A 14699-nucleotide genomic window follows, 5' to 3' on the forward strand; every position below is an offset into this window, starting at 1 on the left:
CACAAAAATTCTCTCTTTTCTTGCACTATTTTTTTTCTCTCTCTAAAATTTTTCTCCTCCCCTTCTCTTTCCTTTTGATTTTTTTGTCCCTGTCTTTTTTTCTCTACCATTCACACATCTTTTATACTACACTATCTAAGAATATTTGTATCTTTATTTCCCCCCTATCCTCTCATTCTCTAGTTCCTCAGTGAATGGGTTAAAAAATATATTCATTTTGGTCACTCTTTCTATGCTTGATTATCGTTCAACTCACTAGTCTTTTTTTTGTTATTTCTTCATTTTCTTTGATTTTTAGATTTTATTTTTCAATTTTTTATTTTTTTTTAAATTCATCAATACTAAAATGATAAGCAAAAAGGTAAAAAATTATGAAATAACCATAATTGGCTAAATTGCATCAAAAACACATTTGTTAAAAAAATTTCCTAGTTTTTAAATTTTTGAAAATGTTATAAAAAAGGGGGGGTCAAAATCGAGTTATGACACTCATTATTTAAATCCTTGCCTAGCTCGAATTTTAAATTAAATTATGAATGAGTTGACCTGATATGATCCAATCAACTTAACAGGTTAAAAAGCAATGAGAAAGACTAGTAAAAAACTTGTTTCATTACTAAAACGTAAGATTGATTTTAATTTCATTGCTTGACTAATCTCTTGCATTCAACAAAGGAGCTCATGTTTATCCATCCATAATTTTACTTGAGAATCTAGAATCTTTTGACTATTAACAAAAACTCTAAAACTTGTGGAAGTTTCATTGTAGCTCAAGACATAGTTTACTATGAATTGCTATAATGAAATTACCATGTTACCCTTGAGTGGAAAAAGATAAAGCCTTGAGGGTAAGAGTGTTTTGGTTTTTTTCACTATTGGGCCATGAAAAGATTCCAACATGGGTGTTTATGTTTTTTTTTTTTAATTTTCAGTATAGTAAAAATACTCTTTTACCCTAAAATCACCAAAATTTAGAACTATCGACCAAAGAATTTCTTGACTCTTTGTAAACCTCTTAACAATAAAAGTACTTATTTGCCCCTAGGGTCAAAAAATTGTTAGGCTGTTCGATAAAGGTTTTTTGGTGTTTTCAAACATCCATATACAATGAAAATACATCTTTAAACTTGGAAAAGACAAAAATAATATTAAGCTTTAATTAATTTTTTGGGTTTTCAATAAAACAAGGCTAATTGCTTTTCTAAAATCAAAAACATATTGGAGATTCTGAATATTTTCAATTGAACAAAAAAATTGATTTTTTTAGGGTTTTTCTAGTTCGAGATTACATTTCAATAGTAACATATTTAGGAATTTTTTGTTACATCAAGTAAAACACAACTTATATATTCTAATGAATTAACAATGTTTAGCAATAACAAAATGCACTAGTAGTGATTTTGAGATCTCAATTTGAAATAAAAAACAATTGAAAAGTTTGATGTTGAGTTCAAGACGGTAAACATAAGAGATTCCAACAATGTAACATGAGAAGAGATAACTCATTACTGAAAGAGAAGAAATCATACTGGAAATCAATTGTAGAAATTGATGTTTGAAAAAGAGACAAATCATCACTTAGAGAGAGAGAGAGAGAGAGAGAGATCATTTGTCATTTGATGACTTTATATTATAATATAAATGAGAGTAGTTTGGTCATTTCATTTGATTTGAAAATTTATAATGATCTATAATGTAAACAGAATAAATGTAAAACAAAAAAAATTGACTAAACTACAAGATATTCAAGGTAATTTTTTTCTAAAACTAAAAACACTTCTCCCATTATAATTACTATTATATTACACAATTTGTGAATCACTTTTGCCTAAAAGAATTTTTTGTTCAAATAAAATCTATATATGACACATAAACACAAGTACATGATGTTAATTTTAACATGATTACATAAACATTATAGTTTCTATAAATATGTTTATGTTAAAGAGTTCCTTTTTAATAAATGTGAAAAAAAAACATGAGATGATTAATTTGGACAAATTTTACTATTTTTAGGTTATGATTTAGTAATTTGATAAAATATAGTAAAATATAATTTTTTTAGCTTTATCTATTGACTTTTATTAACCTATTTTTATGTATTTTTAAAAGTTCGATAGTAAAAATAAAGTGACATTGAGATACTATATAGGTAAGGATAATTTAAGAAACTTATTTTATATTATTGATAGTCTTATATGATGTATAAATATTTTTTTTATAGATATTGTTTATAGCTCTATATGATGTATAAATATTCATTTTTTTAATTTCTAAAAAACTTAATTTCTTTGGAAACTTTTTTATATATATAATTTCAAAATCTTTATTGTATTGGAAAAGAAAAGGATATGTCAAAGTTTGCCACGATTATTACTATAAATATCTATATTTAAAAAAAATGATTAATCAATTTTTTAAAAAGTATATTAATTTTTTAGTCTTTTTCCTAGTTAGACATATACTAGATTTGTGGCCTTGATAAAAAAAGCTTTCAACGTAAAAAGGAATACTATGGAAAATTTTTGATACTTGAGTTATTGGTTCAATTGGTAATTTAAATAATATAATTAAAAAAATATAATAACAATTAAAAAAAATAACAATGAGAAAAAGGTAAAAGAAACACTACCTAAGCCTACCTAAAATACTAAACAACTCAATGTTGAAAGGTTAAATTAAAAACAATAAAATAAGTTAAATCGAGTTAAATCGCAAACTTTACGACTATGGATATAAGATTGAAATAATCTCATAAAAAGAAATGTAGCAAAATAAGTTCAAAAGCTAAGTTTTAATAAATCAAATGACAACATGATATTTCTATAGAAAAAAATGAAAAAAAAAAGGCTTGAAGTCAAGATATAAAATCATGAAAGCAAATTAAAAAAAGGTGAAAAAACTCGATCCGAACCCACTCGAGTCAAGATATAAAATCTTTGACCGAGTCATGATACTAGGATGACTGCATTTAAAAGCGAATTGAATAAAATCATGAAATTCAATTATTGAACAACTTAATGTTGAAGGACAGAAATAAAAAAAAATTAAAAAGCAAGGAAAACAATATGGGTTAACCCATAAATCCTATGACCGTAGGCAGTAGATTAAAATAACTCAATAAAAAGGAAATGAAAAAAATTATGAAGATCAATTTCTAATAAATTAAATGTTGAAGGATAAAATTAAAATAAATAAATTTTAAAAAAAAACCTAAAAAAAGTCAATTCATGTTAACCTTTGAAACTATTGACTCTAGTTATGAACTCGGGACTAACTCCATAACAATAAAATAAAATATGAGTCAACTTAGGTTAACCCGCAAACTTTGTTATCATGGATACAAGATTGAGATAACCTAATAAAAAAAAAAGAAGAAAAAAGGTAGGAAGACAAATCTCAAATAAATTAAATGGTGAATGATGAAATTGAGATAAATTATTAAAAAAAAAAGATCCAAAAATTAAAAGTCAACTCACGTTAACTTTTGAAATTAGTAACTCTGATTATAAACCTGATACTAATTTTATAGATATAATAAAGCAAAACTCAAAAAAAAAAGTTTTAAGAAATAACATTAGCTTTAATAAGGAGAAAATTTTTGTTATATAATATACTTGATTTATTGGTTAACCCAATCCAAAATCTTGAATTATTTTAAGTTCGGACATGATCATGTCGGGTTTTAAATTGAAAAGGCTAGTTTTTCGTGGAGATAGGACGGGTTGATATTTGCAACCTGAATCGAAGTAGCTAATTTATCTTTCCTTTCTTCTTGGATTTTGTTCTGTAACTTGCGGACACCGGGCGCATCCTAATTTCTTCAGCTCTTTCTTCTTCCTCCCTCTTCATCGAAATCACAATTGTAAAATATAACTGGAATTGCCAGCTCGAGAACATCACTTCACTACTAAGGTGCCCCTCTTTTATCTAATTTTTTTTATTTGCGTTTGTGAAACCCTAGGTTTGTAGAGTGAAATTATGAGTTCGAAGCTTTTTAGGTTATTGTTTTGTGAAACTCTAGGATCTAGTGTGCGAGGCTGGGAAAACTGAAATATTCTTACGAATTGTGATGTTTTGCTGCGGGGAAGAGGAAGGAAGCTGTGACCTTATAACCCTAAATTAAGAAGCTTTCTCTTTGCAGACCTTTTTGGTAAATGCTTTTAATTGGTAATGTTGTGGGATTCTTTTGTAATCGCGCATTGTTACCTTATGATCTGCGTGAATTTTGAATATATTTGCTTCTAATTGATGAAATGGTGATGATGTGATGTGAACTAATGTTATTGTTGTTGCTATGGAATGTGAAATAATGAGTTCGGGAAATCAAAAGGCTATTCTGTTCAAGGTGATAAAGTTTTAAATTGACGAAATGCTTATGATACTAATTGCTTTGCCAAGCCGAGGTACTAAGGAAAATTCTTAAGTTTTTCTTCTGCTTCTTTTTGCATAGCCGAGATAATACTGCTATTGAAGCTTTTGCGTTTTTTTTTTAATCTATTCGTCATTCATGAGCTAGCTAATTATAATTACTAATTAATTTACTAATTATTTGTTTGTTCTCAATTTATATATTATATGCACAAATATACAGTGGAGTTAGTAGAAACTTGGGAGTATTTATGACATTGAAATTTGAACTTAGTGGCAGTTTATGTTCATCTTTGATCTTTGGTAATATATATTTTCATGATTTTTGGTGATATGGGTTTTGGATAGTAAATAATTGGCTGGAAGTTATATGGAATTCCGATTTTCAATAGGAAAAGTAGTGAACTAGAAAACGTGATATCATTATGGACTATGGAAAGAAGGGTCAGCGTGATTATTGCATTTAGCATACAGTGGAGTCCCAAGGAATCATTTCAGGAGATTATTCTGTTAGTTGTGTACTTTGTGCTTGAATTTTAAAAATTTGGATGTTTGGGATATTGATCTTAAATCTTTTGTGGACGTGTCAAAATCCCTGACTTCCAAGTTTCAGCTTCTAAGGCTCATCTAGCTCTCAAATTCTAAGCTGAAAGCAACAATGGCAACTGAGTCACTGAGTTCTGCTCGAAAAGGTGAGCCAAAACTTGCTCAAGTTAAAACCCATGTATAAATACTCTTCAGTTATGCTTTTTTTTTAACTAACTAATTAATTAAAATTTGGGTTTGTGATTTGATGAAGTGATTGTTCAGTTAAAAGCCACTGCCGATGCGCCTATTCTCAAGCAAAACAAGTTCAAGGTGTAGTTTTCTTTCACTCATATTTACATAGATTTACATATGTATTTTTTATGTAATAAATTCTAGGTGGTTTTGTATTTCTGTGTCTATTCTTGTGGGTTTGGAAAATAAGGATAAAATCTAGATGCCAACGTATTCATTTTCTTATGAAATGTTGGCTAGTATAAAGAACTATAAACTCATAGAGATAGAATGAATCAAGGGATGATCTTGCTGCTTTGTTATCTTGATATAAGCTGGGATTTCATTGGAGAAATTTTTTAGATAAATAATTGTATCTAGTAGAACTGAAGTAAAAGTGCACTATGGAAGAATAGGGTTTTGTCTAGGAGTTTTGATTTTTTGTAAGGAAGCTATGTTTTGGTTCAATACATGGGCATTTTTTGCATGCGAATGTGATCATGTATGCTGTCATTGAATTCTATCCAATTAGAGATATATCTGCATAGTGAGTTTGATGATTGCTATATGATTTCTGGGTTGTGTGTGTCACTATTGAGCTTGATTTGTGTTTGTGAGACTAGCCTTGACATTAGGGGCACATTCGTGCTTAATAGAATTGATCATAGCCTCATAGGTATCTTCCTTTTCAAACTTATAACTAGAGTGCATGCAGGGGCGGAGCCAGGGGGAGCAAAAAAAGAAACCCATCTTGGCTCCCCCTTGAACAATTTAAAAACTAGTAAAATTTAAGTCCCCCTAAAAAAAACAATTTAAAATTTCAGGGCCAAAACTAGTAAAATTTAAGTCCCCCTAAAAGAATTTCCTATTCCGCCCCTGAGTGCATGTGTGCCTTGTAACCATTGAGCATTGGGCAGCAAATCTAAAGCTTGGAAACGAGTTGCATGACAAACTGCATGCTGAAACAAACCCTTGATTCATAGCATTCTTTTGCTCTTCTAGAGAATAATTTGACTGCTATAGCTTTGGACTCCCAGAAAGAGCTTAATCAATGGGGCAGGGCTTTTTTGGTGCTTGAACCAAAAAACATTTCATGAAATTGCATAATACTTCTTAAAATCAGAATAACTGCAAGTTGATGTGTTTCAGGATTCGCATACAACATGTGGTTTAATGCTTCCAGAGATTGATTTTTGTATTTATTAAAACTTTCTTGCATTTCATTATTAATTGTTATGATGATGATATTTATATACTTTTGAGTACTTGGATGTGGCAGATACTTGGAACTGATAAGTTTGCTAAGGTGATTGATTTTTTGTCCCGGCAACTTCAGAGGGAGAGCATGGTAGCTTATCAATGATATTGATTTCTCTCCAATTTAGCAAAAGAATTAATAAGTGGGTTTCTGGAATAGTAATGTTGTCTGTTTCTCCCTTGTTCTTTAGTTTGTATACATCAACAGTGCATTCTCACCAAATCCAGATGAATTGGTGATTGATCTGTTTAATGTAAGTTTTTGTAGCAGTTAATTTTTGTTTTATCAATTTAATGTCATCTCTTTGGTTGTGGCTGTTATAGATAATTCTGATTTGAAAAATACAATTTGGTTTTTTATCGGTTCATATCCATTCATGTTAAATTTCCAGTTACAACATGTACTAGATGATTGCACCCCATATGCATTAGAAGAGCATTGATTAGGTTTTTTTTTTTTTTGTGACAAAATTATGAAAGACCAAGTAATTGCAACACAGTTATGTGTATACTGATGATTTTAACCAAGACATCTCATCTAATTTATTATTTGTTTGTTCATTGTGCTTAATTTTGGAACAACAAACATTTATTTATCAACACTACCGGTTTTAAGAATGAAGCATTTGGTTAATACGACACTCAGGCAGAAAAAAAATGGGCTACAGGCAAATGATTCATATGAAATAAGTTGTTACTTCTCCAAATATTGTGCCCAACTATCCATGTTCTGAGCTGTCATTGAGCACAAATGTTACATGCAAATGACGTAAATGTAGATTCTGTCATGTGGTATATGTCCTTGCCCTTTAGCGAAATTTGGTAGTCTGTAGTCAACTCTTGATGAACATAAGGTGTGATGTATCGTGTATTTCATTAACCTATATATACACATGACAATGTCATTTTCAAGATTGATATGTGGCAATGGAAAAAGATGGTTTAGTTGAGGAGAAAAGCTTCCATGAAGTTCTCGTGAATTTTGCAAGGCTTTTCTTTTTACCTCATGAGCATAACATGACTAGGACCCCCGTTGAAGGTTTGTTTGGATTGTGTCGGTTTTCTCTCACTGAGTTGCTCCTAACCTTAGTTAATTTAGGTTTGTAAGTCAATCATTTTTTATGAGATGCATATTTGCTCTGCCTGTCCTTGACTCTACCTATTGTAAGTTCAAACTAATTTCCACTTTATCAATTCAGAATTTTGGCGTTGATGGTAAACTGCTGGTCAACTATGCTTGTTCAGTGGCGTGGGGCTAACTTTCGGCGATGCCCGTGCTGATTTACGCTGTTCATACTTGAGATCTTTTGTTACATATTATGAATATTTGTGGTGTTTTCTTGGACCCAACGAGTAATAAGGAAACTTCATTGATGCAAACCTTGCAATATCGTTTGCTCCGTGTACTTACTTCTACAATACCGTTCTGTAGATCTCATGCAAGCAAGCGCCGTACATAACTAGTTGATATACTAGAAGTGTGATTGAAGAGATGGAGATTTCATTCATAGAATTCACATGCATTTGTAAGATTTCTTTTTTCTTTTTGTTTATGGTTAATTTCCCACTTCATCCATTTATACCCCTGCTTCAGTGATGAGTCTGAATATACAAGACCTGTACTGGTTTAAGATGCTTCTATCGAAGGCTGGAGATTTGTTTTTTATGATTTGGTCTTCAACTTTTCGATGCGAGAGTCATGTGATAATGACATGTACCTGTAGCCCACACTATGCCTTTGATACCTTTCGGAAACTTTACAGCACGAAAGATGTCCATCAGAATTTTGTTCTCATTGTACCAGTCTGTAAAATGACGAAACCATTCAGAAATTGTTACAAACTGCATTCGAGATTCTATATATTTTCACACGAGATCAAGAAATTGTGACCTGAATAAATTCCAACTTAATGTCTGTAAAGGACAATTATTACCAGAGTTTTTGGGTTCTTCTGCATATTCTCACTCCTATGGACTGTAACTTGAAGCCTGGATTCATTAAAGATTGCGGGGTTGCTGGAGATGCCCGTGCAACTACATATTGGTTAAAACCTTTTGGCTTGATATGATTTAATCGTGATGATGTCTGGCAGTATACTGTATCTTATATTTGCTAAGGATGTTTGGTGAGCGAATTAAAAGAAGATGCAGGTCTCTCTCTATACTTGCTACAATATTTTCACCGACACAGCTTTAACTCTCGGAAAGGATGCAGTGGGTTACACAAATTGGTATTTAGAATTGAATTTCAACATTCAATTTTAAGATGCAAAGGAAAGCAGTTGCCCTCCTTTTTGTAGCCAATCGATTCTTTGACCTGATTGCATGTTAAATAGCTCATGTTTGTAACCTGTCAGGCAGGACCACTCTGGTCCACGAGCCAAACTCCCTGAGCTCATAACCGGTTCTTGTTTATCGAGTTGACGCCCTGTGGTTCATCATCCATCACTTGGACGGTATCTGGAAAGGTTTTAGAGACAAGTTTTATCGAGAAAAAGTGCCTGAAGGGAATCCTCAGAAACTGGTTTAGGTCAGTTGAAAGCTTGATCAAGCCGGCGGCTGTAATGTTTTCCTGTGATTCTTCTCTTTCAACTTCTCCAAAAGTAGACCTTGCCTGTTTGTCCTGGTATGGCATATGCTGGACTCACCAACTAGTTTGAAACTGAGACTGATGAAATGATTTGACAGGATTGGCTTAAAAAGTGATTTTTCTTTCACGTGCTGATATATATTTTAGTAGTATGAAAAATTTGGTGACCTTTTTCTCTAAAGGGAAGCGATGCTGCCACGTTGTACACTGATGGATCGCCATCGCAAATAGCCATCCTCTATATGATGAACAGGTTTTTGAGTTTCCTAGTCAATATTCGCAGAAATGCTTGGTGCAAAAGCAGTTCACAGTCGTGGATTTGCCCTATAAATCGGTCTAATCAAGCTCGAATGAGACAAGAGTCTGAAATCTGATTCTATTTGCTTGCTGCTAGTCGCTAGCTTAATTACGCATACATCCTGCAAAGCATGGTGGATCTCAGCTTTGCTGCCCTTGCTGTGAGTTTGATTATCAAAAAGGAGAAAAAAAGGGGTTTGCCACCCTTGAAAATAATAAAAATAAAAAAATAGAGTGGCCCTAGAGCTAGCAAAAAGGACTCTTATTGTGAGTTTTGCGAGTCACAGGGACCTTTTGTCGGTCGGAGTAGCATGATTGTGTCCCGTTCATAATTCTGCAGACAGGTCCTTTCCCACTTTAGCATAATTATTTTTTTGTCTGTTAGACCACCACCCTTCCACAGTCCAATGACAGAGAATCTCTATTATTTCCTGTTTATTTTTGAATTTTAAAATTTTTTTTAACTTTAAATTAATATTTTTAAATTATTTTAATATGCTGATGTTAAAAATAATTTTTAAAAAATAAAAAAATATTATTTTGATACATTTCCGAGTAAAAAACACATTAAAAATTAATCGCAATCACACTTCTAATATTTTTAGATTTTTTTTTTATTATTATTTTTCACATTGATAAGGAATTGCTCTCCTTTTATTTTCACAATTATAATAAAGATAATATTAAATCATTTTTTATTAATTAATATTAATTATTGTCCATATTAATTTAATATTTATCAGTATTAAAACTTTATTTTACATAATTATAAAATCATCAAATTTAACTAGTATTAAATAAAAAAATATATCATAGAGGGACTCCATAATAAAAAAATAATCCGCAAGTACAACTTAATAATAATAAAATATATTTTAATTAAAATAAGGATTTGCATATATTGTCATTACAGAAAAAAACAAGACGTTGAAGGACTATAAAATATTCTTGATTCCATTCAAGCTTAATCCCTGTCAATGTAGATACAGTTTTTTTGCTTACTATAAAAGATTTATTGTCACAACTCGAGATTAAAACTAATATTTATTAATTTTTATGATATTCTCTTTTATATATATATATATAATATTTTCTATACTGCAGTGATAAAGATAATGTAATTTATTTTTTTGTGTGTTTTTCTAGTATGCTACTATATATATATATATATATATATACCGTTGGCATCTAAAGGCATGTGGAATGGTAAAAATCAAAGAAAATCAGTGCAGAATATGATTGCCAGCCAATACGGAAGAACAGGCCAGAATACACAGACCACACAAACTCTAGCAGATTCATGAATCATCATCATGCAGCAGGAATGTCAAATATATAGCCCATGGCTAATTGGTAGTTACACTAATAATTCAAGAGAGAGGACAAGATTTACAGATTGTTATGACATACAAGCATCTAAGCCTTATCTATTTCAAGGAATCGGCTCATCCATTCCAGGTTCAAGGGATCTTCATTGGAGAAATCAAAGAAATCATCCACGTTAAAATTCAGCTTTGACTCTTCTTCACCCCTTTGGCTGGATTTATTCTCTTCTTTCAAATCCAAATTGTTTTTTATTATATTTTTCTCAACTCTGTGGTCTTCTTTAGTTGAAACTCCAGTTTGTTTCCCTTTCTGGCTTATCTTCTTGCTCAAATGAGAATTCCAATAGTTCTTAATCTCATTATCTGTTCGACCCGGCAGTCTTCCAGCGATCAGTGACCACCTGGACCAAAAAAAAAAAAAAACTCAAACCTAGTAAGTGTTTTTCTTGAACTAAAACTAACCAAGGAGCATCTAAAATATGCTCAAGAACGCTGAATATATTAGACATTACCTCTCCAGGAAAGGGTACTACTGTGCAAGATACAAACAGCAAGAGTAATTACGGAAATTGGGAGAGTATAACTATTAGGAGTTGGTGTTTCTCAATGCTAGATAACATTAATTACCTGTTTCCTAGTAGTTTATGAAGCCTAAGTATGAGGTCCTCTTCTTGGTCAGAAATGTTGCCTCTCTTGATATTTGGTCTTAAATAATTCAACCATCTTAGCCTGCAACTCTTACCACACCTATTGAGAGCTGCAAGAACACAAGGACACGTCAAGCTTAAATCAGATAGCAATACATAGTGCATAATTCAAATCAAGTAAGTTGTTTCTTTCCTTGGTAAAGATTATATATGAACAACGAAGTATGTGTGTGCACTTACCTGCTTTGGCTGCAATTGTCTTCCATTTTCTTGCGCCATGGATTGCAATAACCTCAGCCAATTTCCTATCTTCCTCAGCTGTCCATGCCCCCTTGTTGGGCATGTTTGTCATGTTTTCCATGGGCTTAACCCCCTCTTTCTTCATGGTAGCCATCAACGAGCTTGTCTTTTTCTGCGAGTGAGTGTGTCCGTGAGAGAGAGAGAGAGAGAGAGAGGAAGCCGTTGCTTCTCTAGGGAGCTGTTTTGGCTAACATCCCAAGTGGGGGAGAAGGTTATCAACTTGCATTTATTTATATTAATTTGTTCGTGTCAGGCAATGAAGAGTCGCTCGTCACTGATTAAAATAAAGGAACTATATTAGACCCGGAAAGATATTGATCATGGCTTTCATGATTGCTGTAAAGTTTTTGTCAAGTTACATGCTATACTACAAAAGGCTGCTGGAGAGAAAATATTATTATTCCTTAGTGCGTGTATACCTACCTTGTTCATCTCAAGTCGTCTGCAAGGAGACGAGCATCGAGGGGTAAAACTGATCTGATCTGACGATTTTAATAAAAGTCATCAGCTGCGTATGTACGGAGAGGTTGATCATGTGGCTGTGGATGGAAAATCTTGACGGAACACAGTTTTCTTCTTGTTTTTTTTAAAGTACGATAACGAAGGCATGCTATCTGCTTACGAAAAGGTTAATTTAATGACAGGACACTTGCGTATGTATTCGATACTTAAACATCCTACCGTTATCATTACCAAATGAACTAAAATCTACATACCAAACAAAAAAAAAAAAAAAACGAAGAGCTTGCCCAGCTTTGGGCTCCTTCTTCTTTTTTCATTTTTTTTTCACAGTGAAGGAACCCACAGACGGGAAAGTTTCTGTCCATCAACTTTGATGAACAATGTTTTCCCAATTTTGGGCTCCTTCATTTTGTTTTCATTTTCACTTTGCAACCAGATAAAACAAAACCTAAAAACTTGAAGAAAAAAACGAAAAGTGTTGGAAATTAATATTTTTCCACGGTTGATGAACAACAAACTTTCCACTAAACTTAACACATACTGTTTACATTGAAGAGAGTACTTCTGCATTGCATAGAGAAAGCAATATTTGCAAGTGCAAATAACACTAATAATATATACCCAAATAAGAAAATAGCTAGCAAAAGGGGACGATATAGGTTTACGCACGGTAATTAATCTGTTCTGTTTAAGGGTTAGGTGGGAAGAAAGGAGGTGCCATTTGTTGAACTCAAGTGTAACATTGACAGATTTTACGGTTTGCATCGCTTACGAAGCTTGGAATCATGAACATGGTGAAATTGATCTCCTCTTCGATCGGAAGGTGATAATTGAGATGATGAACACATGACTGACGCGTGAGGGTGACAGTAAAAAAGAACTGTATATAATGTTATTAAAGCAGAAGTAGACAAAATCTTGTGACAGATTAGTCTGCTAAAGGTCAAGTGCAGAAACTTTTGATTATATTATAGGTAATTATGTAATTAAACAGTGGTCACTGCATTGGTATCATTCAAAGATTTCTGCTTTACCCTACCGATTGAGACGTATTTGTTAAAGATTATATCCATCACGTAATAAGAGATTGATTTGTGTCCATTATTGATCATTCTATCTCTCAAGAAAAAAAAAATAGAGAGAAGGGGTCGAGTTATGTTCTTCTGGTCAACTTTATAATCTGATAGAAATTAACAGAGAGTTTGGTCGAAACCGACACAAATTCATCCAAAGAATCTTATTCATGCCCTCGGATTAATTTATGAACCCAGAATCCTCAAATTGATTACTGAAAATATAAATATTATATACAATGAGTCAATCGACGGACAAGATCCAGCGTATTGTTGAACAGAACATGGATTTTTGAACAGTGCTAGCTTGGCATTGTTCATCAAGGTACATTTGACTATTCACTCCTAGACAATTTTTTTTTGTTTGCAATGTGATTATTAAACTTTATCTCTTTGTTATATCATCCTTGTAAATTTTGTTTGCATGGTTTTATGTGCTAGGATTTATTATTCTTTACATGCTTTGACATATTCGATGTGTCAAAAATTATTCCAGTGTTATAGTAAATATTGCTATTAAAAAATAAAATCTTGAATTATAATAAAAGTAAAAAGTAAAAAAAGAAGAAGCAATGATCAAAACTAACATAGAAAGTAAAAGAGGTGTTTTTTTTTTTCCACTCTTCAATGGCTCAGAAAACTTATTTTGGTCCCCTAAGTTTTTATTTGCATATTTGATCGTTATTTTTTTTAAGTTCTTATATTTCAACCCTAAACATTATTTTTATTAGATTGCAGGCCCTGAATTTCAACATATGAGAGATAAATTCGACATAAAACGAGGGGAGAGAGAAAGGGTTCAGACGGTCATAAAAAGATTGATCTTAGAATAAATAAGTTCATCTTTACGAGATGAGTTTAATGAAGATAATGTTTTACTTTAACCATGCTGGAAAAAATATACTAGAATCTATAATTTTTTTTATTCGATTTAATTTTTATTTTTTAAGAGTAAGCAAAGGATTGGAGGATTAAAATGAATTTATCGAGGTTTCAAAAATCTTTTTGGCATGTTTTTAAGTAAAAATAAGTTAAAAATTAGGTTTTGAGAATTTAAAATCTTGGACTTTGATTTTTAAATTATCAAAGGTGACCGGAAATTGTAACAATGGATAACACATTGTTCATCTCAACAGACAATGTGATGTCCATTCTATTAAAAAAAAATAAAATTGGATGGATGATATTTTGTTTGTCAAAGAAAGAAAGAAAGAAAATCAAGCACGTAAGCTTGACCTTCCAAGTTCAATATCATCGATCCTTTTTTATTTTGATTTTTTTAATTTAATTTTAATTAATATCCATTCTCTTGTTTTTTAATCATTTAATTTAAATATTATTTACATATTAATTGGTCTTTTTAAGGGTTTCTATAATTTCATAATATCTCAAAGATATTATTATAATTTATCTTTTATCCCTGTTAAATTTCAAATAGGTTAGTTGTATTTGCATTATGTATTGATAAATCATGATTGAGAATTATTTATACTTAGTAACCATATTAAATTTTCACGATAAATACAAAGAAATGGATCAGATGAAAACGACAATTAATGTAAAATATTTATATATTTATATTTCTTTTACTTTTTAATAGGAAAATCAATTTTTCATT

General features: G+C 31.4%; 2 protein-coding genes across 6 annotated transcripts; one reads left to right on the forward strand and one right to left on the reverse strand.

Annotated features, from left to right (window-relative positions):
• Window positions 1-3624: 3624 nt before the first annotated feature.
• On the forward strand, window positions 3625-8053 carry LOC133701751 (ubiquitin-like protein ATG12). Of its 5 annotated transcripts, none has more exons than XM_062125816.1 (7): window positions 3631-3915; window positions 4025-4153; window positions 4979-5063; window positions 5171-5229; window positions 6410-6478; window positions 6579-6641; window positions 7587-8053. In XM_062125816.1, the coding sequence occupies exons 3-7, from the start codon at window positions 5030-5032 to the stop codon at window positions 7644-7646; spliced, it is 285 nt and encodes a 94-aa protein (XP_061981800.1). In that variant the 5' UTR covers window positions 3631-3915; window positions 4025-4153; window positions 4979-5029; the 3' UTR covers window positions 7647-8053. The 5 variants fall into 5 exon arrangements, with proteins under 5 accessions (XP_061981801.1, XP_061981800.1, XP_061981798.1 ...); XM_062125814.1 differs by having other exon boundaries at window positions 4985-5063; XM_062125815.1 differs by lacking the exon at window positions 4025-4153.
• Window positions 8054-10478: 2425 nt separating this feature from the next.
• Window positions 10479-11764, reverse strand: LOC133701750 (transcription factor MYB3-like). The gene is made up of 3 exons (XM_062125812.1): window positions 11487-11764; window positions 11227-11356; window positions 10479-11000 (listed from the first exon to the last, which is right to left on the reverse strand). Exons 1-3 carry the CDS (start codon window positions 11638-11640, stop codon window positions 10691-10693), a joined length of 594 nt encoding a protein of 197 aa, XP_061981796.1. The 5' UTR covers window positions 11641-11764; the 3' UTR covers window positions 10479-10690.
• Between the last annotated feature and the right edge of the window lie 2935 nt (window positions 11765-14699).

Source organism: Populus nigra, chromosome 8, assembly GCF_951802175.1.
Source record: "Populus nigra chromosome 8, ddPopNigr1.1, whole genome shotgun sequence".
Classification (NCBI taxonomy): Eukaryota; Viridiplantae; Streptophyta; class Magnoliopsida; order Malpighiales; family Salicaceae; genus Populus; species Populus nigra.